At 47.9% G+C, this 19664-nt stretch overlaps 2 protein-coding genes across 3 annotated transcripts in view; one reads left to right on the forward strand and one right to left on the reverse strand.

The window, feature by feature from the left end:
* Positions 1-2389, forward strand: part of C2H10orf67 (chromosome 2 C10orf67 homolog) — a 123343-nt gene extending 120954 nt beyond the window's left edge. For both annotated transcript variants that reach the window (XM_030550369.1, XM_030550370.1), the window contains one exon: positions 1440-2389. In XM_030550369.1, the coding sequence (XP_030406229.1) occupies positions 1440-1504 (65 nt within the window). In that variant the 3' untranslated portion in view covers positions 1505-2389. The remainder of the gene's footprint in view (positions 1-1439) is intronic.
* A 9965-nt stretch (positions 2390-12354) lies between these two features.
* PTF1A (pancreas associated transcription factor 1a) lies at positions 12355-13645 on the reverse strand. Its single transcript, XM_030549301.1, has 2 exons — positions 13009-13645; positions 12355-12557 (listed from the first exon to the last, which is right to left on the reverse strand). Exons 1-2 carry the CDS (start codon positions 13643-13645, stop codon positions 12355-12357), a joined length of 840 nt encoding a protein of 279 aa, XP_030405161.1.
* Positions 13646-19664: the final 6019 nt, after the last annotated feature.

Here is a 19664-nt window from a genome sequence, read left to right on the forward strand (position 1 = left end):
TATGTTCTGTCTATGAAAAAATATACACCTGAATATTCTGTTTACAATGCATCTTCTAGTTATGTCAACACTAAATGGATGGCGTTATTCGGTGGTGTTCGCAGTTGTTCAGAAAGTGCTGAAAGCAGGTCCTTTTGTGTTCTCCAGTGGCTTTCAGGAGGACATTAGTCTGACAGAAATCATTACCTTTCCCAAAGAATTAGAAATGTGCTGTTCTCATCAGATGAAAAGGGACGTTTGATGCCTTTGGCGTTCCTATATAGGGTTCTGTGGGTGCCCACTGAGTTTTTTCAACTTTCAAAAAACAAAACTTTCGTAATGGAATAGGTGACAGCTTTAATTCATAATAAGCTCTTAATTGATGAGATGGCATAAGCGTTTCTTCCTACACATGATCAACAGTGTTGAATTTAAAATAGCAATTTTGCACAGAAATTTTATTGCATCACATTTTTAATTTATGTTAGCATTTAATGTCAGCTCTTCACTCGGTAGTACTCCGTGTGAGATACCTATATATACATATATACGGTATTCTGTATGCTTCCCCCCTTCCCCCAATAACTCAGAATGTAAATCTGCCTCCGACATCAACGCCTGGACCCAGAAAATCACTGCTCAGCGTGATGGCTAAGCACTTCTCCTTATAGACCACAATTCAGAAGTGGAGCAATGTCTACATAATAACCCCCCAGTGCTGACCATCATCAAACGCTACCTGCTGTTTTAAAAAAATAAAAAATCATAATGTACTAATTATAAATGGAAGGCCTAGAACAAATCAACATTAAATGTAGACTAAAATGAACATACATCCGAAAAAAATAGGAAAAGCAAAAGTTGTTTTGTTTTACAAGTTCACCTGGTCTGTACAGGCTATTGTAGAAAGGGCTGGCAGATTGCTAAGGGCAGTAGCTAAGGGCTACTACACCGTGGTAAACCAAAGAGGGACTTGGATCATAAAGATAACGCAGTGGTTTAAAACTAATGAGAAAACAAATGAATGGCAAAGTTAAAGCTGAGCTTCAGGTGTGTATTGAATAGTGGGCACTGGTGGCTGTATTGCACATTTAACTGCGCTGTTGTATTCGATAGCACAGGTGTCCAGAATAACTGGGGAGCAGAGTAGGCTTTGCTGGTGTGCAGACGGAAGGCTCGGTCATGCTGTCACTTTCACTATGAAGGGGATCACTATATTTCAGAGTATATGCTTTACATTGCTGCTCACAAGAACCCCAGACTCCTGGTGTCACCTAGTGTGCATCAGGGGAACGCACAAAACAAACTCCTGAACACCTTCATTCTGTCTAGGAAGTGATCTGAAATAATGCAACAAGTCGAGCAAGTTTGAGCCTCAGCCTGAGTAAGTTTGTTCTGTCATGTTTCCTGCATGATTTGTGCTCTGATGTTTCATGTCTTCTCCATCTTTTCTCTTTTAGTTTCTGGGGATGAAGAATTTGTTGGGAGTCCTCCTTTTCCTTCACCTCCGTCCACGTTAACTTGACAGTTGGAGCAGTGCCTTCTGTGGGGAGAGACAGAGAGAGCAGGCTCGCAAGGAAATAAATGCCCATAGGTCTTCATGTGGTCCAGGAAATGTTTCTCTGTGTTGCCTCGCTAGGAAGCTGTGAACACTTTGATTCTCCAAAGTCAGGTAGTGTGTATTTGAAGTGAATGACAGGAATTTAAAGACGCAACTCTCCCACCTGCACGCGTTCCTTTCTTCAAGTTCTAGGTGATGATCAGAATGGGGATATAAACGTGTATCGGATGACATTCCATCTTGGCTCCATATTTGTTCCATGCATGGCCTGATTCGCAGTTCTACTTTTTTTTTTTTAAGAGCAAAGTTTTATTCTGAGTAAAGACTGAACTTCAATCAAATACACCACCAGCCTTGTTTAGAAACCCCTACATTACACCACATGAACTGATAGTTTGATTTAAGAGCTAGTCCTTAAACTGAGCAAGCATAAACGGCTGGAAGTACAAGGCTTTGATTGCAAGCTTTTGAACCATAAGCAGAGCCCGATCTTGAAACCTATAATTACTTCAGTAGCTCCACCGAGTTTAATAAAACTTACAGAGAGAAGAAAGACTGCATGATTTGGCCCTTAGATTCTGCCTAGCCGAATAGCTGGAGTGAATTTAGTGGCATTGATGTTTTATGGGCTATTGATTCATATTTTCTTATTCATTGACATCTTTATTTTCATCCAAAGGGACTTAAATTATACAAATTAAAACATTTCCATAGTTACCATGAACTGGTAATTTGAGAAATTACAAGTTATCAGCCAATAGTCTAAGCAGATTTGTGTGTATATCATAGATGTGTGTTTAAGGTGTTTATAAATATATAATATTGTTTTAAAATACTGACCAATAAATGTAAAAGCGCTAATTTCCTCAAGTGGTTGTGAAAAGCTTTCCGTCCTACCTTTCTTTGACAACTGCCAAAGCAAACTAAGAACTGCTTGCTAGTGTCATTAATAATCGACTGCGTTCAGTACATAGTTTTCATTTCCATTTATCTGTTTTGCGGTTTGATTCAACTTCTCCATGAACAAAGTTAAGAGGTTCATCATTTATGCTGGACAAAACTTCCATAATACTTCGCAAAACTATTCATTAGATCCCAGGAAATATGTTCCTTTTTGGTGTCCTGCAAAGCTGAAATGTTTTAACCCCGGGTAGATAATTTACTAGATGAGTAAAAGACTGAGAGGGTTTAATGGGGAAAAGCAGCCTGATTTCCATCCCATGCCCATATAGTTGCACACTGCAGTCCACCATTATTCGAGCTTCATCTACTATGCACTATATACCACCGTCTCCAAAGGATTGTTGCCCTAGAAACGTGTTTTAAATCTCCTGCTATATATCAACACCTTGTTTTAGCAGTCCTTGGCTGAATTACAGTTACACAGTTTGGCGCTTCTTTCAAATTTCCTCCCATCACTTTGGCCAAAGAAAGGAATTTTTCTCCTTTAGAAATGAATTGGCTTAATTAGTAAGTAGATTAATGGCAATTGCTGGTGAGTTGGTTTCCAGCAGAGTTTCACCAGAGAGGGTTAATCGGAGTCAGGTCTGGAATCTTTCCCAGAACTGGCTGCCAGCCATTTCCGTCAACCAATCAACCCCATAAACAAATACCCTACCAAGTGAAATCGGGTTTATATTCTTACTGTCATCCTGCTGGAGTAATTTCCCCAAACAGCGGCAACTTCGCAGTGTGGTTGAAACTGATAGCTCTGAATTTGGGTTTAATACCCAGCTATTAAGAATACTTGAAATGTTCCATGTGATGTAAGAATATATTTGTTGGTCAAATCAGAATTCAGTACACATGAAAACTGGCTCCAACAATAAAGGATCCTTATCTGTAACAATCTGTTCTAAACTGATCATAATGTGAGGCAACAGCAATAACTTAAGATCTAGAATATTGCAAAACACTCCCAAAATCCATTGCCACAAAATATGGTACGAACAAGGAAAACCTTAAGCACAGCGCTGCACATTTTGCAGTCTTTACACTTAACTTTCCATACTGATAAAAATGCATTCATAGTTTAACACGCAGCTGCATTAGGCTTGCAAAAAAAAAAATCCCTGCTGAGAAATGCATATAATAGGAAAAACAGATCGGCTGGACAGCAATGTAATTAATGCCAGAAAGGGCTGAGGCCGGTTTCATAGTTTGTCTTTTGAGTATATCAAGACGAGACCTGGTGAAAAATGACGCATGCTTTAGCATTTCAGAAAGCTGGCAACTGGCAGAGCCCCCCTCCTCCCCTTTTAACTTTATGCTGCTGAACAAAGGGGTCGGCAGAACTAGCTAGGTTGTAATGAGTTCTATGTCCCTAGCACATTAAGTGCATCATGGAAACATATTGTATCGAAATAGTTTGGAGGAGAATACTGGGGATGAAAGAGAATGGGTGCTTTGATCAGCTCCCTGGGGTCCTGAGTGCGCACAGACCGACTTGCAAGGAGTTATTCAGCTCCAGCTAGACACACTTACAACACCATTCAAAGAAATTTGCATATCTGTAATTTATCACATTTGTCCCGAACATTTTTGCAAGGTAAATAAAAGTTGTCTGAATAAAAAATATCAATCATCAGATGGGGGGGGGAGAGGAAACTGTTTAAAGCAGACCTCAAAAGTCTGCTCGATGCGAAATAAAACTTTTGCCCGTAACATTCACAACGTTTATTTCACTGAGTCCTTCTGACAGCAGGTTAAATGCTAATAAGACGATTGGCAACAGCTCCCCTCAAACCGCTAACCAGCAAAGCGGGCGGTTTCTCCTTGTCTGAGAAGTACAACTCCCAAAACTTACTTCAGGACCCAGGAAAACAGATTTGTGGCTGTTATTGTGCAAAGACAGGCTCACACCTTGTAGAGAGCAACGAAACGTTTCGCTGCATTCTGAGACCACATACAGACCATGCAATGCCTTCCCCCTTCACAGACTTGCTAATTTCAGTATTTCTTGTTACACTAACAAACCTTGTTTGCAAAAACTCGCTAACCCAGGAGGATTAAAGATCCGCGGGTCTGTGCAATAGGAAAAGCCCCTTTCTAATGCCACACTCGCACAAGAGAAAGGCGAGCAGGCAGGCATTGTTCGGCGTTTTAACAAACTCCAGTTAAACAGCAAACAAGAATCTTCAACTTGACCTTGGGAAGGGGCTCTGTGCTCCAGATAATCTATCACCCCACCCCGGTGACAATGATGTATTTCCAAGTATTGCCCGAAGAAAAGATTAATAAAATCGCCGCGGCACAGCCTGGGCGCTTTGGAGAGAGGCATGCGCCTCCTCAGCCCCAAGTCTTGGGGAGAGCGCCTCAGGAGCCAGCCCACGTAAATCAGCCCTGTAATATTTCTTTAGGGGCACGAAAAAGCTGTGGACAACACTTCTCATATTAAACGCAATATTTCTTTGCTTTGGCGGGGGAACAAAAGTCATAGCAAGACGTCTTTGTGGCTAATTCAGTCAAAGGCACATCCCTGGTTCCCCTGCAGAAAGGTCAGTGTCGTTGTGTATGGTCCACCGAGGGGGTGTTTTCAGAGTGCAAACGGAGCCAGCTGTCCCTGTCAGACTCTCACCACTGGGGAGCACACACTGCGTCCTACACCTGCGAGCGTTACCGGGTCCCAAGCCCTTCCAACGCCTTTTCTTCTTCTTTCCCCAAACTTTGCCAGCCAGCCCAGCTCAAGCCCTCACTGACAGTACCGCGAGCAGGGCAAACGCTGGGAAGCGAAAAGCTTCTCAACTTCTTGCGGGTGCCTATGGGGCGCCTATCAAAGGGGCTTCCAGTCTGCGTGGTACATGTTTGAGAAACTTCCCAGTAATTTCACGAAACTTTAATACGTTTGTGTTAACGGAAGGACCCCCTGTTTAAGCTAGAGATTTCCTTGCAAACTGAGGCACCACACGGGGGCCGCAGCCAACCACAATTCATTTATAAGTGGCTCGTTTTGGTTTTAGTTTTATTTGCATTGCATAGAGCAGGGAGCAGTCCCGCAAGAGGCAGCTTGTCCCATCTCTTCCGTTGCCAGCATTTTAAAACGCAAAACTCCTGCCGCACATCTAACGATTCAGGGAGGGTTTGACTCCTGCTCCGGCTAGCCGGGGAGCCCCAAGCTAACTGGGACGGGAACCTAATAAGCTGAAGGATTTAGGTTGCATTTCAAAGTTGACTCCTAGTTCTGTGCGCGTAGACCGGGGCGGTTGGTACGGTGGCTAGAGCTGCAGGTCTGCAAAGTCATTTCACTGGGATACGTCTTAGGGGCTATTCTGGGGTTCACATAATTGTTCAGCCGCTGCTCCTGCAGAAGACACACGCACTGCTCCACTCCCGAATGCGTGGATACCACAGACCATACGTGTAGCATTATTGCTGACGACAGGACGGGCCCCTCTGGGTGTGGGGTAGGGGGGCGCAGTTAGCGGGGGGCATGGCTGAGCGAGCCCGGCGCTTTGGGATAAAGGCGAGGCGAGGCGAGCCAGCCGGGGAAGCGCTGAGCGCCGAAGTTATTCTCATTGGTGTAGCTCTGCTGTTGCCTAAGGTAAAAAAGACGGAACAAATCGCTCTCCCCGAGCAGGGCTGTTCGCTTCGTGCTCCCAGCTCCCGGGCTGGGGATGGCACTGGCTGCCCTGCCCCAGAGGCTCTGGCAGTGAACGCGCCTCTTTCTAGCTCTCCAAGCAGCTCAGAGCAACAGGTTGCCCGGAGCAGGTGCACTGGCGGGGAAGGGGGATGAGTTGGCGCTGAAGGCAAAGGCCCAGCAGTCCTGGGGAGCCGGCCCCGGGTGCTGATGCTGTGCAGGGGGCAGGTCCTCCACGCCGGCGCCCCCAGGCTCACAACGCCGCTGGCTAAGCAGCCCCGGCGCCTCTGGCCAGGGAGCTATTCCGCTGGCACCGCAGTATCCAGCGAGCACTGCCGCCGCCGTCCCTGCGGGAGGGGGACCCTGCTCTGCCCCCCATGGCAGCCGTGTGGGCAGCTCCTTACCCCGGGAGGGATGGTCGGTGCCCGGCAGATCCTTCGGGGAAGCCCCAGCCGCTGCCCCCGAGCCTCCCCAGCGCCCCCTTCGCCCCCGCCCAGCCCTGCCTTCCCGGGGCCCCTCTTGGAGACCTCCATGCGCAAAGTGGCCAGGCCAGTCGGAGAGCCTGCGCCTGCGGCCCGTTCCTGGCTCGAGGGGCCACCGACGGCATCCGGGCACCGGCTCACTCTGGAGCTGGGAGCTGCCTCCTCCCTGGGGCCGCCTCGCCCGGCTCCTCTCCGGTTCCCCGGAGATCTGGGAGCAGCGGGGAGAGGCGGGGCGCATGCGCGCCTCCGCCGGGGTCCCTATACAGCCGCTGGCTGCAGAGTTTGGGGAGAGTTTGGCCAAGTTTGCCAGGGAGGCAGCGGGCGCTCGGAAGCCTGGCTCAAGTCGCTGGGGAGCGGGGCTGAGGCCCCGGGGGGCTCCCAACCTGCGGCTCGGGGTGGGCTGAGGGTGGGAGGCGGCGGGGGGGGGAGAGAAGTCTTTGTGTGGCACAGGGAGACACTTGCGCACAAACGCAGCAGCGCGCTTAGCCATGGAGGCCTCTCTCCAGCGAGGCCACCTCCGCCGGGGCGCGCTTCATTTACAGCCTGAGCCATTCATCCCCCCTCCCCTTTGTTCGCCTTGAAAGTAATGCTGTGAATTAAAAGAAATGACAATATTTTCTGTCTGCTTGAAAGTCCAAGAGAAGGGCCCTTGAGCTTGGCAAAAATCAGGCAAATCATTCATCATGCCACCCCGCACCTGTGGTCTTGGCATTGAAAACCCTTCAGACCTATTCCTATTAAACTTAATTATTCCCCCAAGGCACACAATGGTTGAAATGGAGCAGGTTGGAGTCTGTTTATTGGTCGTAAATGTTTTTCTGAAGATCTTCTGAATCTCATTGTTAGCTCGTTGTTTGAGGCTGCCCTCTTTCTTTCAGCCTAGAGTAGCCTTGGACTTTTCAATTTTCAATCGTAACATCTGCTTAATCGTACGGATCAAAATATGGAGACACAAAACATATGTAATGGTTGATTTGTTAAATCCTGGTAATGAGTTATTAACAAGGGAAAACAATAGGCCAGGATGGTGAGAGCCTTATGGTAACAGAGTCACTTTATGTAACGCCTGACGTTTCCCTTCTTGATAAATGGAACTAAGGTCTGAACGCCAGGTGATAGCAAGAAAATCAATGTCTTTAGGGGCCAGCCCCGAGACTTTTTTTCTATGTGAAAAATTAGGAGACATAAAATTTAATTGGCTGATCAGGGGGAAAGCAGTGGTCTTAAGTTTAATTGCCAGTAGGCTTAGCAAGGGAGACAAAACAAGATTTGGGCCTGTTTGTTTGCTTGCATCCCAGCTTCAAGTCCAAGTGTATCATTGAAAATGTGTTTTATTATAACACTTGTCATGCTTTACAGTTCCCATATTGTGTAAAGACAATAGTTAATGGTACATTAAAGACAAGCAAACCATGCCAACACGTCTTGGAGACATTGTAAGGGCCTCTCTCTTTGCTTGTTTTAGGCAGCTGCAGTCCAGGACCCAGAAGCACAAAAAGAACAAGTTTGAAATACCAGGTGCATCCTAGAGAACCACGACAGGGATTGATATGTTATAGCCTAGGACATGAACCTAGCAATAAAGATATCATTTCAATTGTCTGCGGCTTCCACGCCATGTAAAGCAAGAGGCGCCTGAGCAGCCTGTTTTCTGGCAGCAAAGCTTTCCCTCCCTGGGTTTCCCTATCTCCCTCAGCCAAATTCGAACACCTGTTGGCCAGACCTCACATCCCGTCGTGGGAATCGTTGCCTACCAATGATTCCAGATCTCTGAAATGCAATTTGTTGTGGAATTATTTAAGACCATTCCCACAGGCTGCAGAATGCTTTGGAAAGAGGGAGATTTACCAGGGAGCACTCAACTGGTGTTTGTTCAACCTCGCAGCTGGTACTCGATGCCACCGAAAGATACATTAATGAAAATGGGATGAGTTCATGGATTTAAGCGGCTTCACACCCCATACAGTATAGGGCGTTAATCCTAATATCGGCAGATTAGAGGCCATGGGAATCACAGTGGGACAATTTCACAGTGCCAATGACAGCCTCTTTATGCGCCCTGCTTTGCCGGAGGAGGCTTGCTCTCTTTCCCATACCTTTTCTGTATTTTAAGGCAAAGAGATTGATGCTTTTAGGTTTTTATGGGGTCTTTTTTACAATTAAATTGTCTTTTCAATAGGCTTTAAAGGGCATCACGAATGTTATTGGTCTCAAGAGGATGGTGTGGCCATGTACATTAACAAGCACAGATTCCCCCTTCTCGAAAGGCTGTGAGAAGTTACATGGTTCGAGGCCTCTTTTAAAAATACAAGCAGCCTTTGTGATATTTCTTTTCTTTTTGTTTTTAACATAAATCAGAGATCTCTGGGCTGGCCGTGTGTGTTTCTCACATGGGGAATGTGAGGGGGTATGGCCTATAATTAGTCACATCCTTAAGCAGCCTGCACTGAGAATGAGAAACCACCAAAGGGGAAAATGAGAGGCTAGGTCACGGCATTATTTTCATAGCTGCATATTAGCCATTACTTCCCTCCTATCAGTGACGTGAAATACATCCACTTTAGAGCCGATGTGAACTGACTTTGGAAACAGGGAGATTTTAACTCAAACACACACAAGCTGTAGCCTCTGGCACGGAATTCTCAGCAGTTTTGTTTGTAGGTAGCACACATATCAAAGCAGTTTTAAAATATGACCCGAGCTTTGATCATGCACCGGGTCTCTTGACTGACGAAATCAGTTTTAAAGAGGGGCATAATTCATTTTAGCGAAAGTAAATGCCTAGGGGAAAGAGGCTAGTTTATACATATTACAATTACCGTTTTCAGTGTCGTTGGGAGAAAAGGAGCAGGCTGATTAAGACGAGGCCTGAATAGCTGTCAGTCATGCCTGCCCACACGCTGGTCCTTATAGTGCTAAGCAATATTCCTGAGCAGCAAAAACCCTAAAGCTACTGCAAATCTCAGCGTTTGCTCCTGCGACAACAACGCCTGTATTGGTTTCAACCGTGGAACTCTGATCGCCTTTTGGGCAGGAAGACCTGGAATGAGAGTTTCCTTCTGCCTTTTGCTGCAGGACTGTTTTTGCAGAACTGCTGCATTAGAATGAATGGATTATGACTAAGTAAAAAGAAGCTGTCAGTCTCTTTGAAGATTGCGTTTAAAGGGACTTGCCAAGTCAAGACAGGAGAGTGACAAGATAGAGACCCTGGTGTTTTACATGCGAAGCCCGGCTCTTCCGCTTGATCTGCATCATACTAAAGGATGTGTTGAAGCATTGAATCACAAAAAAAGTGGCACGCCAGAGAAAAGGTGCCACATAACAATGATGGTAGTGTTTTAATTGTGGAGTACCGCATTACCAAAGCCAATTGAAACGGAGGGGTCTATACAACAGAAGAAAACTGTACAACACTTCCATAACTTATAATTAAGCTGAAGTCCGACTAACATTTGACTTTCTAATGAGTGTAATGAGATTACATGCCTGATGGAAGCATTTGTGCAAAAGCGACTTTCTGTGTTTAATGAGGTCCTAATACAGGACAAAATCGAATGATAGTTTGACTCTTTTTCTCTCCCAAAGAGCACAGTTAAGTTCAATTACATTGGTGCAAACTTCTCTCTCCCGTTGCAGAATGAGACGAGAGGAGAGCTTTGCATTCTGAAACCAACACAGATTTTTGAGCTTTTAAAAAAAGAGAATAATTTAAAAAAACAAAAACAAAACCGAAGCCCCAGCTCCGCAGTGTTTGTATGGGTAAGTTGCTCCTCTAATTACTACTGGAAGAGGTCCATGCCATCCGCGCTAACACAAGGGGAACTAAATGTGTCTAACTAGGTTAATGCAATTAGCAGGCATGCAACATATTGCTCCCAGTTTGTGAGCTCTAAAAAAAGAGTCCAGTATACGAGGAGTAATAATTATACCTTGGCTCGCCAGTGCCGTTCCCATCCGCCTGGGCATCTCGTTTGGTCAGGTCTGCTCGGGACTCCGCTTGCAAGGCTGGGGTGGGCATCTGGGGCTCTCCCGGGAGCAGTGACGTCGGTGGCTGAGCCTGAGGAGCGGCGGGTACCACGGGAAAATCAGCACCTGCGGCGTTGGCCAGCAGCAGCACCAGGCCCGCAGCCCACGCTCCCCCGCCCGACTCCTCACCCCGCCGCCCCCCGCTCCAGCCAGGTTCGAGCGCTGGCCCTGCATCTCCCCCGCAGCGACACATTAACACTTTCCTCGCCGGCCCCAGGCGCTCGCGGCTACTTTCCTCTGCCAGGTGGAGTGGCCAAGCGGCGAGCTTGCTGCATCCTCCGAGGCTCGTCCAAGGGGCCGCTAGCAAAGGATCTCAGCTCCGGCGGCCCTTGCTCGGGCTTTGAAGTCAACGGGCGCTTTATCAGGGTAAGGGCTGCAAGGTCCGGCCAGTTATTCCTAGCCACAGAGCAGCTCCTCGCTCAAATGACGCACCCACGGGGTTGGGGCGGTTGTGCTATTTTCCTTCTTGGCATCAGGCTTTTCCTGGAAGACAGCCTGGTCCGCGGACAAAGCGCAGCCCCTTACAATACTCCTGTCCTCATGAGTGCCCGAGCCCCCACCTGCACCACTTAGTCCCGGGTTATAGGGGCTGGGCGCGTGCTGTTATTCGTGTGCAGCTCTGGCCCTGGTGCCCTGTCCGCAGCACCATGTGCTCACCATTGTGCTCACATGGCTAGGAAATGCTGCTGGTGTGCAACACAGCTTGGCCAGGCTACCGCGGTAAAACAACGTGGCACCTGATCCCTTGTCCTCTGCCTTCTTGGGGCTTTGTTTGTTAGAGGTGCCAAATTCGTTGTACTGAGCCCAGCAGCGCTGGAGCTGTACTGAGCTAAGGGCAGCCTAACCAGGTTGGTTCCCAGAAGTTTCTAATCGTCTGTCAGGTGCTCTTTGGTAGGCTAGCTCTAAGCACAGTAAAGTGATTCGTGAGTACGTGTGAAGCTGGTGTTGGACTAGCAGCCTCGTTCTTGGTGGTGGAAACCACAACCAGCTCCGTGTCATTGTAAAGAAGTAGAGGGGAATGGAAGTACCCGCTGAAATGGACAAAGCCATGACTTTAAAACACTTCAGGAGGGCACGTCTAAAGAGTGTGGTGTGAAAAGCCACTGATGTAAGATCAGCCCTCAAAAACGCTTCTCATGCTGAACGCTAGTCATCTCTGGTGTTGAGGCCATGGTACGGATACAATATCATGCTGCCATTGTTTGAACCACGTAAGCAGCCTGGAACTAATCCCTCTTTTTAGGAAATGCCCCTTTAAACACTACAGGTCTTATTTGGCATCTTCAGGGTAACTTGTCTGCGATGTAGCTGAAACTTCCAACTTTCTATTCTTTGAGTTCAATATTGTATCGCCTCATAGTCTTAGCATTGATGTCCCACAAAATAAACTGCCTTAAAAGGTTTAATCAGGGTTTATTATTAACAAACATAGAAATAGTCCACATGTGGTAATAAATTATTTTCATATTTTGGAAGTGTTTTCCGAACAGTGTTATCAAAAGGTGCTGGTGGAATAAAACTATTGCATATTTTAAAATCAGGATAAATTATATAAATTACACATACAAATAGACAATACCACCTCATTAATGCTACTTGATAATAAATAGATAAATAAAAACATTGATTGCCATCAGATTTTGAGTTTTAAATTACGTTTAAAATATAGGTTTTTACATACAAATATACACCGGTGTCATGTTTGCATTTACAGTCAAAATATTCACGATTCATGATACAAAATCAAATGGAGGTTCGTTTTCTATGTTGTTTAGAGAAGATTTGTTGTTTAGTTTTCTGGGGTCTTCAGGGGTCCACACTTTAGCTGTTCTAATAATGTTTTGTTCCTTAAGTTGCTTCTCATCAGTCCATGACAGAGAGTGTCCAGCAAGAGGAGGCAGTCCGTAATCAGGGTCGCTTGGAGAAGGTGATCCTGGAAAAAGAGAGTAGTAGGAAAATAAATATTTTGCTATGTACTAGTGGGAACCAGTCCAGGAACCCCTTCTCTTTGCTCCTGGCCGTTTCAGTGATGCAGGTAACCCAGTTAAATGCATAAGCATTACCGTGTGCCATGCACGGACTAACAGCTTTCCTGGGTTTGAAAATACCAGGTTCTACCGGTCAGCCTAGCTGTGGATGGTCTCAACCCCTTCTCTATCCAAGCTGCAGTCTTGCGCTAGGAGAGAAGTCGTGGCAACAGGCAAGGTGCACATTCCTTCAGACAAACGGTTCAAAGGAGAACGCGCTGCGTGTGCGCCTCTGAGAGCATGTGCGAGCCTGTCTTTGTGTGTGTCTGGGGAGGTGTAAACCCAGCCCTGGTGTAACTCCAGGGTAGCCAACGGAGTTACGCCAGGGAGCGATTTGGACCTGGGCTGCCCACTTACTTGTGCCCCGGTGGCAGATGATGACTTTCTTGGGCTGGCTGGGGCTCTCGCTGCTGGCGCTCCGCAGGGGCAGGTCCGACTGCACCAGCTCGCTCAGGAAGTTGATGTAGCCAATGGCCAGGCGCAGGGTGTCCACCTTGGAGAGCCGCTTCTCGTAGGGCAGCGTGGGGATGTGGGACCTCAGCCCCTCGAAGGCGTCGTTGATGGACTGCATCCTCCGGCGCTCCCGCACGTTGGCCGCCTGCCTCAGCTGCTGCAGCTCGGCCTCGGAGCGCACCCGCCGGCGCCGCTTGGCGGAGCTCAGCGCCTTGAGCCTGCCCCCAGGGGACAGCAGCTCGGAGGCGGCCGCCCCGCAGCACTCGTAGGGGAAGCTGGGCGAGGAGGGGGAGGAGGAGGAAGAGAAGTTGGCCGCGGCGGCCGCCGCCTCGCAGCAATAGCCCCCCTGGCCCTGCCCCCCGTCCCGGTAATACTCCTGCAGCTGGTGGCTCAGGAAGTCCACGTCCTGCTCCAGGAACTCGTCCGCTTCCAGGGGGTCGCGGGAGGACTGGTCCGTGAAGAAATCCTCCTCGTCGAAGTAGGGGGGCGAGGAGAAGGAGTCCAGCCCCCCAGGGAAATGCTCCAGCAGCACCGTCTCCATGCTGCGCCCTGGCCCGGGCACGCTGGGGCGGCTGCAGCCCGCTGCTGCCCGGGGACCCAGCCGCGAGGAACCTCCTGCTGCTCCTGAGCCCCTCGCCCCGGCTGCTCCCGGTGAGCCGCCGCCTCCTGCTGCTGCTGCTGCTGCCCCAGCTCCTGCTGCGGGCGCGGCCCGGCCCCGGCGCCTCTGCCGCTCTCTGGGGAGGCTGCTGGGGACTTGCTGGAGCTGAGGGCCGGCACGCGAGGATTCTTATAACTACATCCACAGGCGCGTGCCATTAACCAACAGCGCCAGCCAATCAGCGCGAGCCGCAGAGGGAGCGGCTCGGGCGCTGGGGAAGGGGGGTGCACACACCTAGAAAGCTGCCGAGCTATGAGGGGAGAGGCGGGGCCTGGTCCAGGCGGCGGGGGGCGCTGCCCCATCTCTACCTGGCGCTGCTGTGGCACCTGCAGGTGTTTGCGCTCGCCCCTGCTCAGGGCACATGCAGGCCGAGCTGGGGAGGAGGCGATGAAAAGCACTAGCAGCTCGGAGTGATTTTATCGGCGCCAGATCACCGGGACTGTGGGCAGGACTCCCTTGGTGGCCCTTCCCGTCCCTGTGCTATTTGCCTATAACGCAACACTCAGCAAAGGGAAAGGGAAACGGCGAGGCTGGTTTGTCGGCACGATGTAGCCCCCACCCCGGTCTTAGAGATCGTGGACCCTAAAATGGCTGTGATGAGCGCCACTGAGCATGATACAATTCCTCAGTCTCTGATGAGGAAGGGGATGATACCTGCACGAAGCCCAAAGCACGGTGCGTTCATCCTCTGCTCACACGGAGATGTCCGAGATTTACAGCCCCCTGGCCTGTCACAAAGCATTCTGCTGCTGTCATTCTTTAGGGGCTCTCAGAAAATTAATGAAAGCAACGTATTTCCCTTTCTTCTGTTAGAAAATGTGACATTGTCATTCTAGATTTTGAACATCTGCTTCACTGGAGACTTTTGAACTACACAAGGTGCTGAACAGTAAATGGATGCCATCCCCTTCGTACCTTTATTTCTTTATCAAACACTTTTGAAATGGAGCAGTAACTCACACAGATCACATTCGCAAAATCTCCAGAGGCGAAGTATGCCGTCCGAAGAGGTATATTTCATTCCTTGATACTTGGTGTCTTTGTCAAGTCACTTAAATATTTCTCCACCGTGTATTTAAGTAGCAATACAATGTATGCAGAGAGTCTGAGAGTTGACGCCGTTTTAAGAGTTATTTTAAAAGCAGGCATATGGTTGATGGATTGCTCGAGTGTTATTTTATTATTTTATTGGCGTTTGAAATTAAGACGCTCTAACATCAAAATAAATTACATCAACTTCTTGCGTTTGGGTATGTATCGATTTTAAACATATCGGATTTTACTTCCCTCCCCCTGCTCCTCTGACGAACGCACTCATTTTGCCGAGGTTCTGTTAATAATTCTCTAGCTGACTCTAATTGATTAAAGAGTTAAAAATTCTCACTGTGATAAAATGGATTACACATCAGATTAGGGACAGATTATCTCTGTGATTAACACTGCAATATTTTGCTCAGCAGTCTGTTGAGGTTCACCGAAATTCACTTTCCAATGTATCACTGAGTATTTGCACAGATCAGAACAAAAATGGAAACATATTCTTCCTATATCAGCAAGCAAGACAGGAAAAGTAATAAATGACTGAACTTCAAAGCATTTAACAAAAATTTGATAACATTAGAGTAAAATGTGTCTCATGGTAGTGAACAAAGGCCTTTGTCAGAGCTATTTCTTGGGAAGTCCTAGTTTTGGACTAACCCCACCGACATGTAAAAGAAAAGAATAAGGTCCAAGTTTTAGTTCGGTAGGTTTTATTCAGAAACATGAAGAGGAATGAAACAACCCCTGTGGGCCGCTGTAAAATAACCCTCATTTGTTATGCTGAGGGCCAGTCTGCGTGCTGGGGGAAGTCCAGCTCGAGGGAACTGGAAAGATTTGGGTCTATTTTTCGATCCACGTAGGAAAAGTCCCTTCAGAGGGATTCTTCTCACCAGATAAAGGCTGAAACTTGAAACTATTTGAGAGATAGTTTGCCCATAGATTTGTTTACATTCCTTATGAAATGTAAAAACATATAAAGCGTTACGTTATATAGAAACAGCCCCAATTAGCTTCACCCTAGTGGCTCTAGCATGTAGGAATTATGTACTTTCGAAGAAGAATTGATATTCATACAATAGCAGTTAGAAGGGAGTTTCCTATTAGTAACAGTTCCTTCTACTGGCTCTTTGCGGGGAAGAGGAAGAAGCTCATGGACAGCAGGATTAAGACCATGATGAGCAAAGTATAACCCTTGTGCATGCTGGAATGGTTGCCTCGGACGAAAGGAAAAGCTGCAAGGCAGAGGTGGGCGAGCAGCGTTAACAGGAGCACACCTTCTGCAGCACACTTGCATGTGACCTTGTCCTACAGAATATGACGTCGAATGAACCCCTTGGGGAGGAGACAGAGCCCTAAACCCAGCCTGACCCATTAGGTCTAGAAAAACCTTCCGCCTTTGTAAAGAAGCGGCCCTAGTGAATGCAGCGGTACTGCTAGGATCGAAGAGCTAAAAGCAGCGGGATCTTCATCAATCAGTGGCAGCCCTCTGGTCAATCAGTTTCTCTGGCAGCCGCCCAGCCGCCCCAAGGGTCACGCAGTGATCAGCAGAGGCGTCTCTCCCCAGTCAGCCTCCAAAGAACAGCAGCGTCCCCCAGTTCTCATGACCCCGCTGGTCCCCCTGCTCGGAGCACCCGGGAGGGAGCCAGCCCGGCTGCCTGGTGGTCAGGCTTCCTGGCCTGATAAAGGAAACTTTGGGAGGGTGCTAGAAGCTGCAAGGGGTGAGTGGCAAGGAGGTGCCAAATCCCAGCCAGCATGACACTGCAGGGTTCCTCCTAATTCATTGAATTAAGTGTTATGTTGTGTTCAGAGAGCGCGAGGCACAGGGTGGGAAACGGTGAAAACCCAATGGGGCAAAACTCCTCTTGACTTCAGTGGGGCCAGGCTTTCACCCTCCGCCTCTGCCCGGAGGAGGATAAAATAGACATTGCTCTGCTTTTCTGCCTTCGCAAAGTCCCCAGTGCTAGCAATACCCGAGGTGCACAGACCTGCCGGCACAATTACTGCATGAGAGGTGATTGTACATCTCAGGGCTTGTCTACACTGGCAATTTACAGCAGCAACTTTCTCGCTCAGGGTTGTGAAAAAACACCCCCTGAGCGCCGCAAGTTTCAGCGCTGTACGAATTGCCGAGAGACATGATACTGGGGTAAAGAGAAGCTTCTGCCTTTTTCACTACTGCACCTTGTTTTCCTGTCAAGTGTTTTTGCTTTGACAGCAGCAAGGTAGTGGGAAGAAATTCTAGTGGGTTTCATCTGCCCTAAATAAATACATTTATTAAATATTCTCAAACCATCTTTGCTGGCCGTTTCAAGATCACCAGGTGGATGCCGCTGTAGAAGACACCGAAGAAAAAATGTCACGATTAAGGAATACAAGAGGGTATAAGCTACAGTGATAGGCTCCTGCAAAGTGAATTCCGAGCAGTATCAAATGCAGGCCTAGTTCTTTGCTTGGAAAAGGGAAGTCTCTGTGCTCACTATAATTAGTTACTGGTTCTATCAGTTGCATGAAAGGGAGATCGCTTTATAATCTTACCTTCATCCGGGTTTCTTTATACGTACTATTCAATGATAGCTTGCCTTCCCATTTACAACTGCTGGCTACTAATCTTGGTAATGGAAAGACTCATGGCGGTGTAATTATTCATCAGAAACTGTGCCCTGTCATTCCAAGGTTCATCAGATAGAAAGCCAAAGGTTTAGTGCGATGTCCTTCACTTGTGCAACTATGAAAGTTGTTTGAACTCCTGAAAAGTAAACATAATAAATTATTATAATCAGACTTGTACTTCGTGGCCTCACTCAGGAATAACGAAAATACAATGGCAGTGAACAAGTACCGGCTCATTGACAAGAAGAGCTCTGCTCATTGCTAGAATACGTTTCCCCTCCGTTATCTGTAAACCACTGTTTGCCTGGTTGATGTTACAAACTTAGCTTTACAAGGTACATGAGTCGGAAGGGACAAATGCTGTTTGGGACCAGGATCAAGGCGACATACAAGTGATCTAGCGTCACCTTTGCTACCTCTAGGTGTTCGGGTCCTGAACTCACTGCAGTGTGGCCAGACCCAAGGTCAGTCCTTGTAGCAAGATCTAGCAAGACCATGAACTGGGGGGCATTACATGAAATTAATAGGCAGCAGGTTTAACACAAGCAAAAGGAAGTACTTCACACAAAGCACAGTCAATCCATGGAACTTCTTGCCAGAGGATGTTGTGAAGGCCAAGACAATAACAGAGTTCAAAAAAAGAACTAGATATGTTCATGGAGGTTTGGTCCATCAATGGCTATTAGTCAAGATGGGCAGAGATGGTGTCCCTAGGCTCTGTTTGCCAGAAGCTGGGAATGGGTGACTGGGGATGGATCACTTGATGTTTACCTGTTAATTCCCTCTGGGGTACCTGGCATTGGCCACTGTGGAAGACAGGATACTGGGCTGGAGGGACCTTTGGTCTGACCCAGTATGGATGTTCTTATCACCTGAAAATCAGCAAGTCAGCCCAAATACAAAGACACTTCACCCAGAAACCTCTGCCACCAGCTCTCAGAATTGTCTTTTGAGACTTTGCCACTTAGAGGCAGCCTCCTCCTGGAATGCCCCTCTCTCCTTGGCTGGCAGGATTTTATAGGTGAGATATTTGCGCTACAGCTAAGCGCCAAGATTTCAGCCAGGGAGAGGTGAACGGCTGAACTAGGAACCATGTTGTCTGGTCAGACTCATTCTGACCAATGGTTGAGAGACTCTGGGGGACTCAGAGTCTATGTGCCCTGTCCGGAGTCCTCTCGAATACACTGTTTTAGGCTGGGCTTTGGAACACCATCGTGCCATGGCCCCGTGTTTTGTTAGCGCGTGGGCGTCTGTAGCATCTCATTGACGTTCTGACATTGCCCTGGCGGCCTGGCCCGGTAGCACGGAAATGCTCCGGCTATCGGTGCTCGGAGAGAGGCGCCAATACTTTGCCTGGCATTTTGGACTAGTTACATCAGTGGGTGAAAAGCCCTCACCTCATTCTTGTCTCTCCGTTAATCGTTCTGTGGTGGGAGCTGCAACACTCCTGCGGGTCCGGGTCTCGCCGTAGCCAACTAGCTGGGGAAACGTCCATGTATTCCTCGGAACTCGTGTTAAGGAGCTTCAGTGTGCAAGGCTGTTCTGCACGGGGGCGGTGAAAGAGCGGCTGGGACTCGGGAGCGTGGCCAAGTCTGACAGCGCTGGAAATGAGCCGTCGGGACGGGGGATAAGGAGGTGGGGACGCACAGGGGCACAGTGAGGGGCAGGGCTCACAGGATGCAGCAGTAAGTATGCACAAGGTATATCGGTTAGCGGGACAGCAGAAGGGATGCGGAGATGAGAGGGGGAAAGACTCTGCGGATCCTTCGGAAACTGAATGTTCCGCGGGACTTGGAAATACTGGAATTAGTAGAGAGAACCGGGGATATCAGCAGTGCTAAGAGCAGTAGCAGCGATAAGGATACTGGATGTGTTTAGGCTAATCCTGTTGGAGAACCCTCAATTTAAACCTGGCGCCTTGAATCTAAAACACTCCCCCGTTAGATTATGACACTATAGCTCCTGTATATCAAAGATGATACAATGTGATTGCTTTATACGACTCCTGAGATTTTTTGGCATCAAATCACATCCCAGGAGTCTTTGAATCAAGTATGATTCCACGGACGCAATTATGATTTCACTGTACTGTGTAACTGATGTCAGGCATTATGCTTTAGATAACTGGGGAAGGGCCTAATTCAATGATGTCTGTATAGGCAACGCATTCTGTCATTTTTCATTTACATTTGAAAATGAATAAAATTAACCTGTCCACCCTAAGATTTAACCAGCAATCTTCGACAGGTGA

The sequence above is a fragment of the Gopherus evgoodei genome, chromosome 2, assembly GCF_007399415.2.
Source record: "Gopherus evgoodei ecotype Sinaloan lineage chromosome 2, rGopEvg1_v1.p, whole genome shotgun sequence".
Classification (NCBI taxonomy): Eukaryota; Metazoa; Chordata; order Testudines; family Testudinidae; genus Gopherus; species Gopherus evgoodei.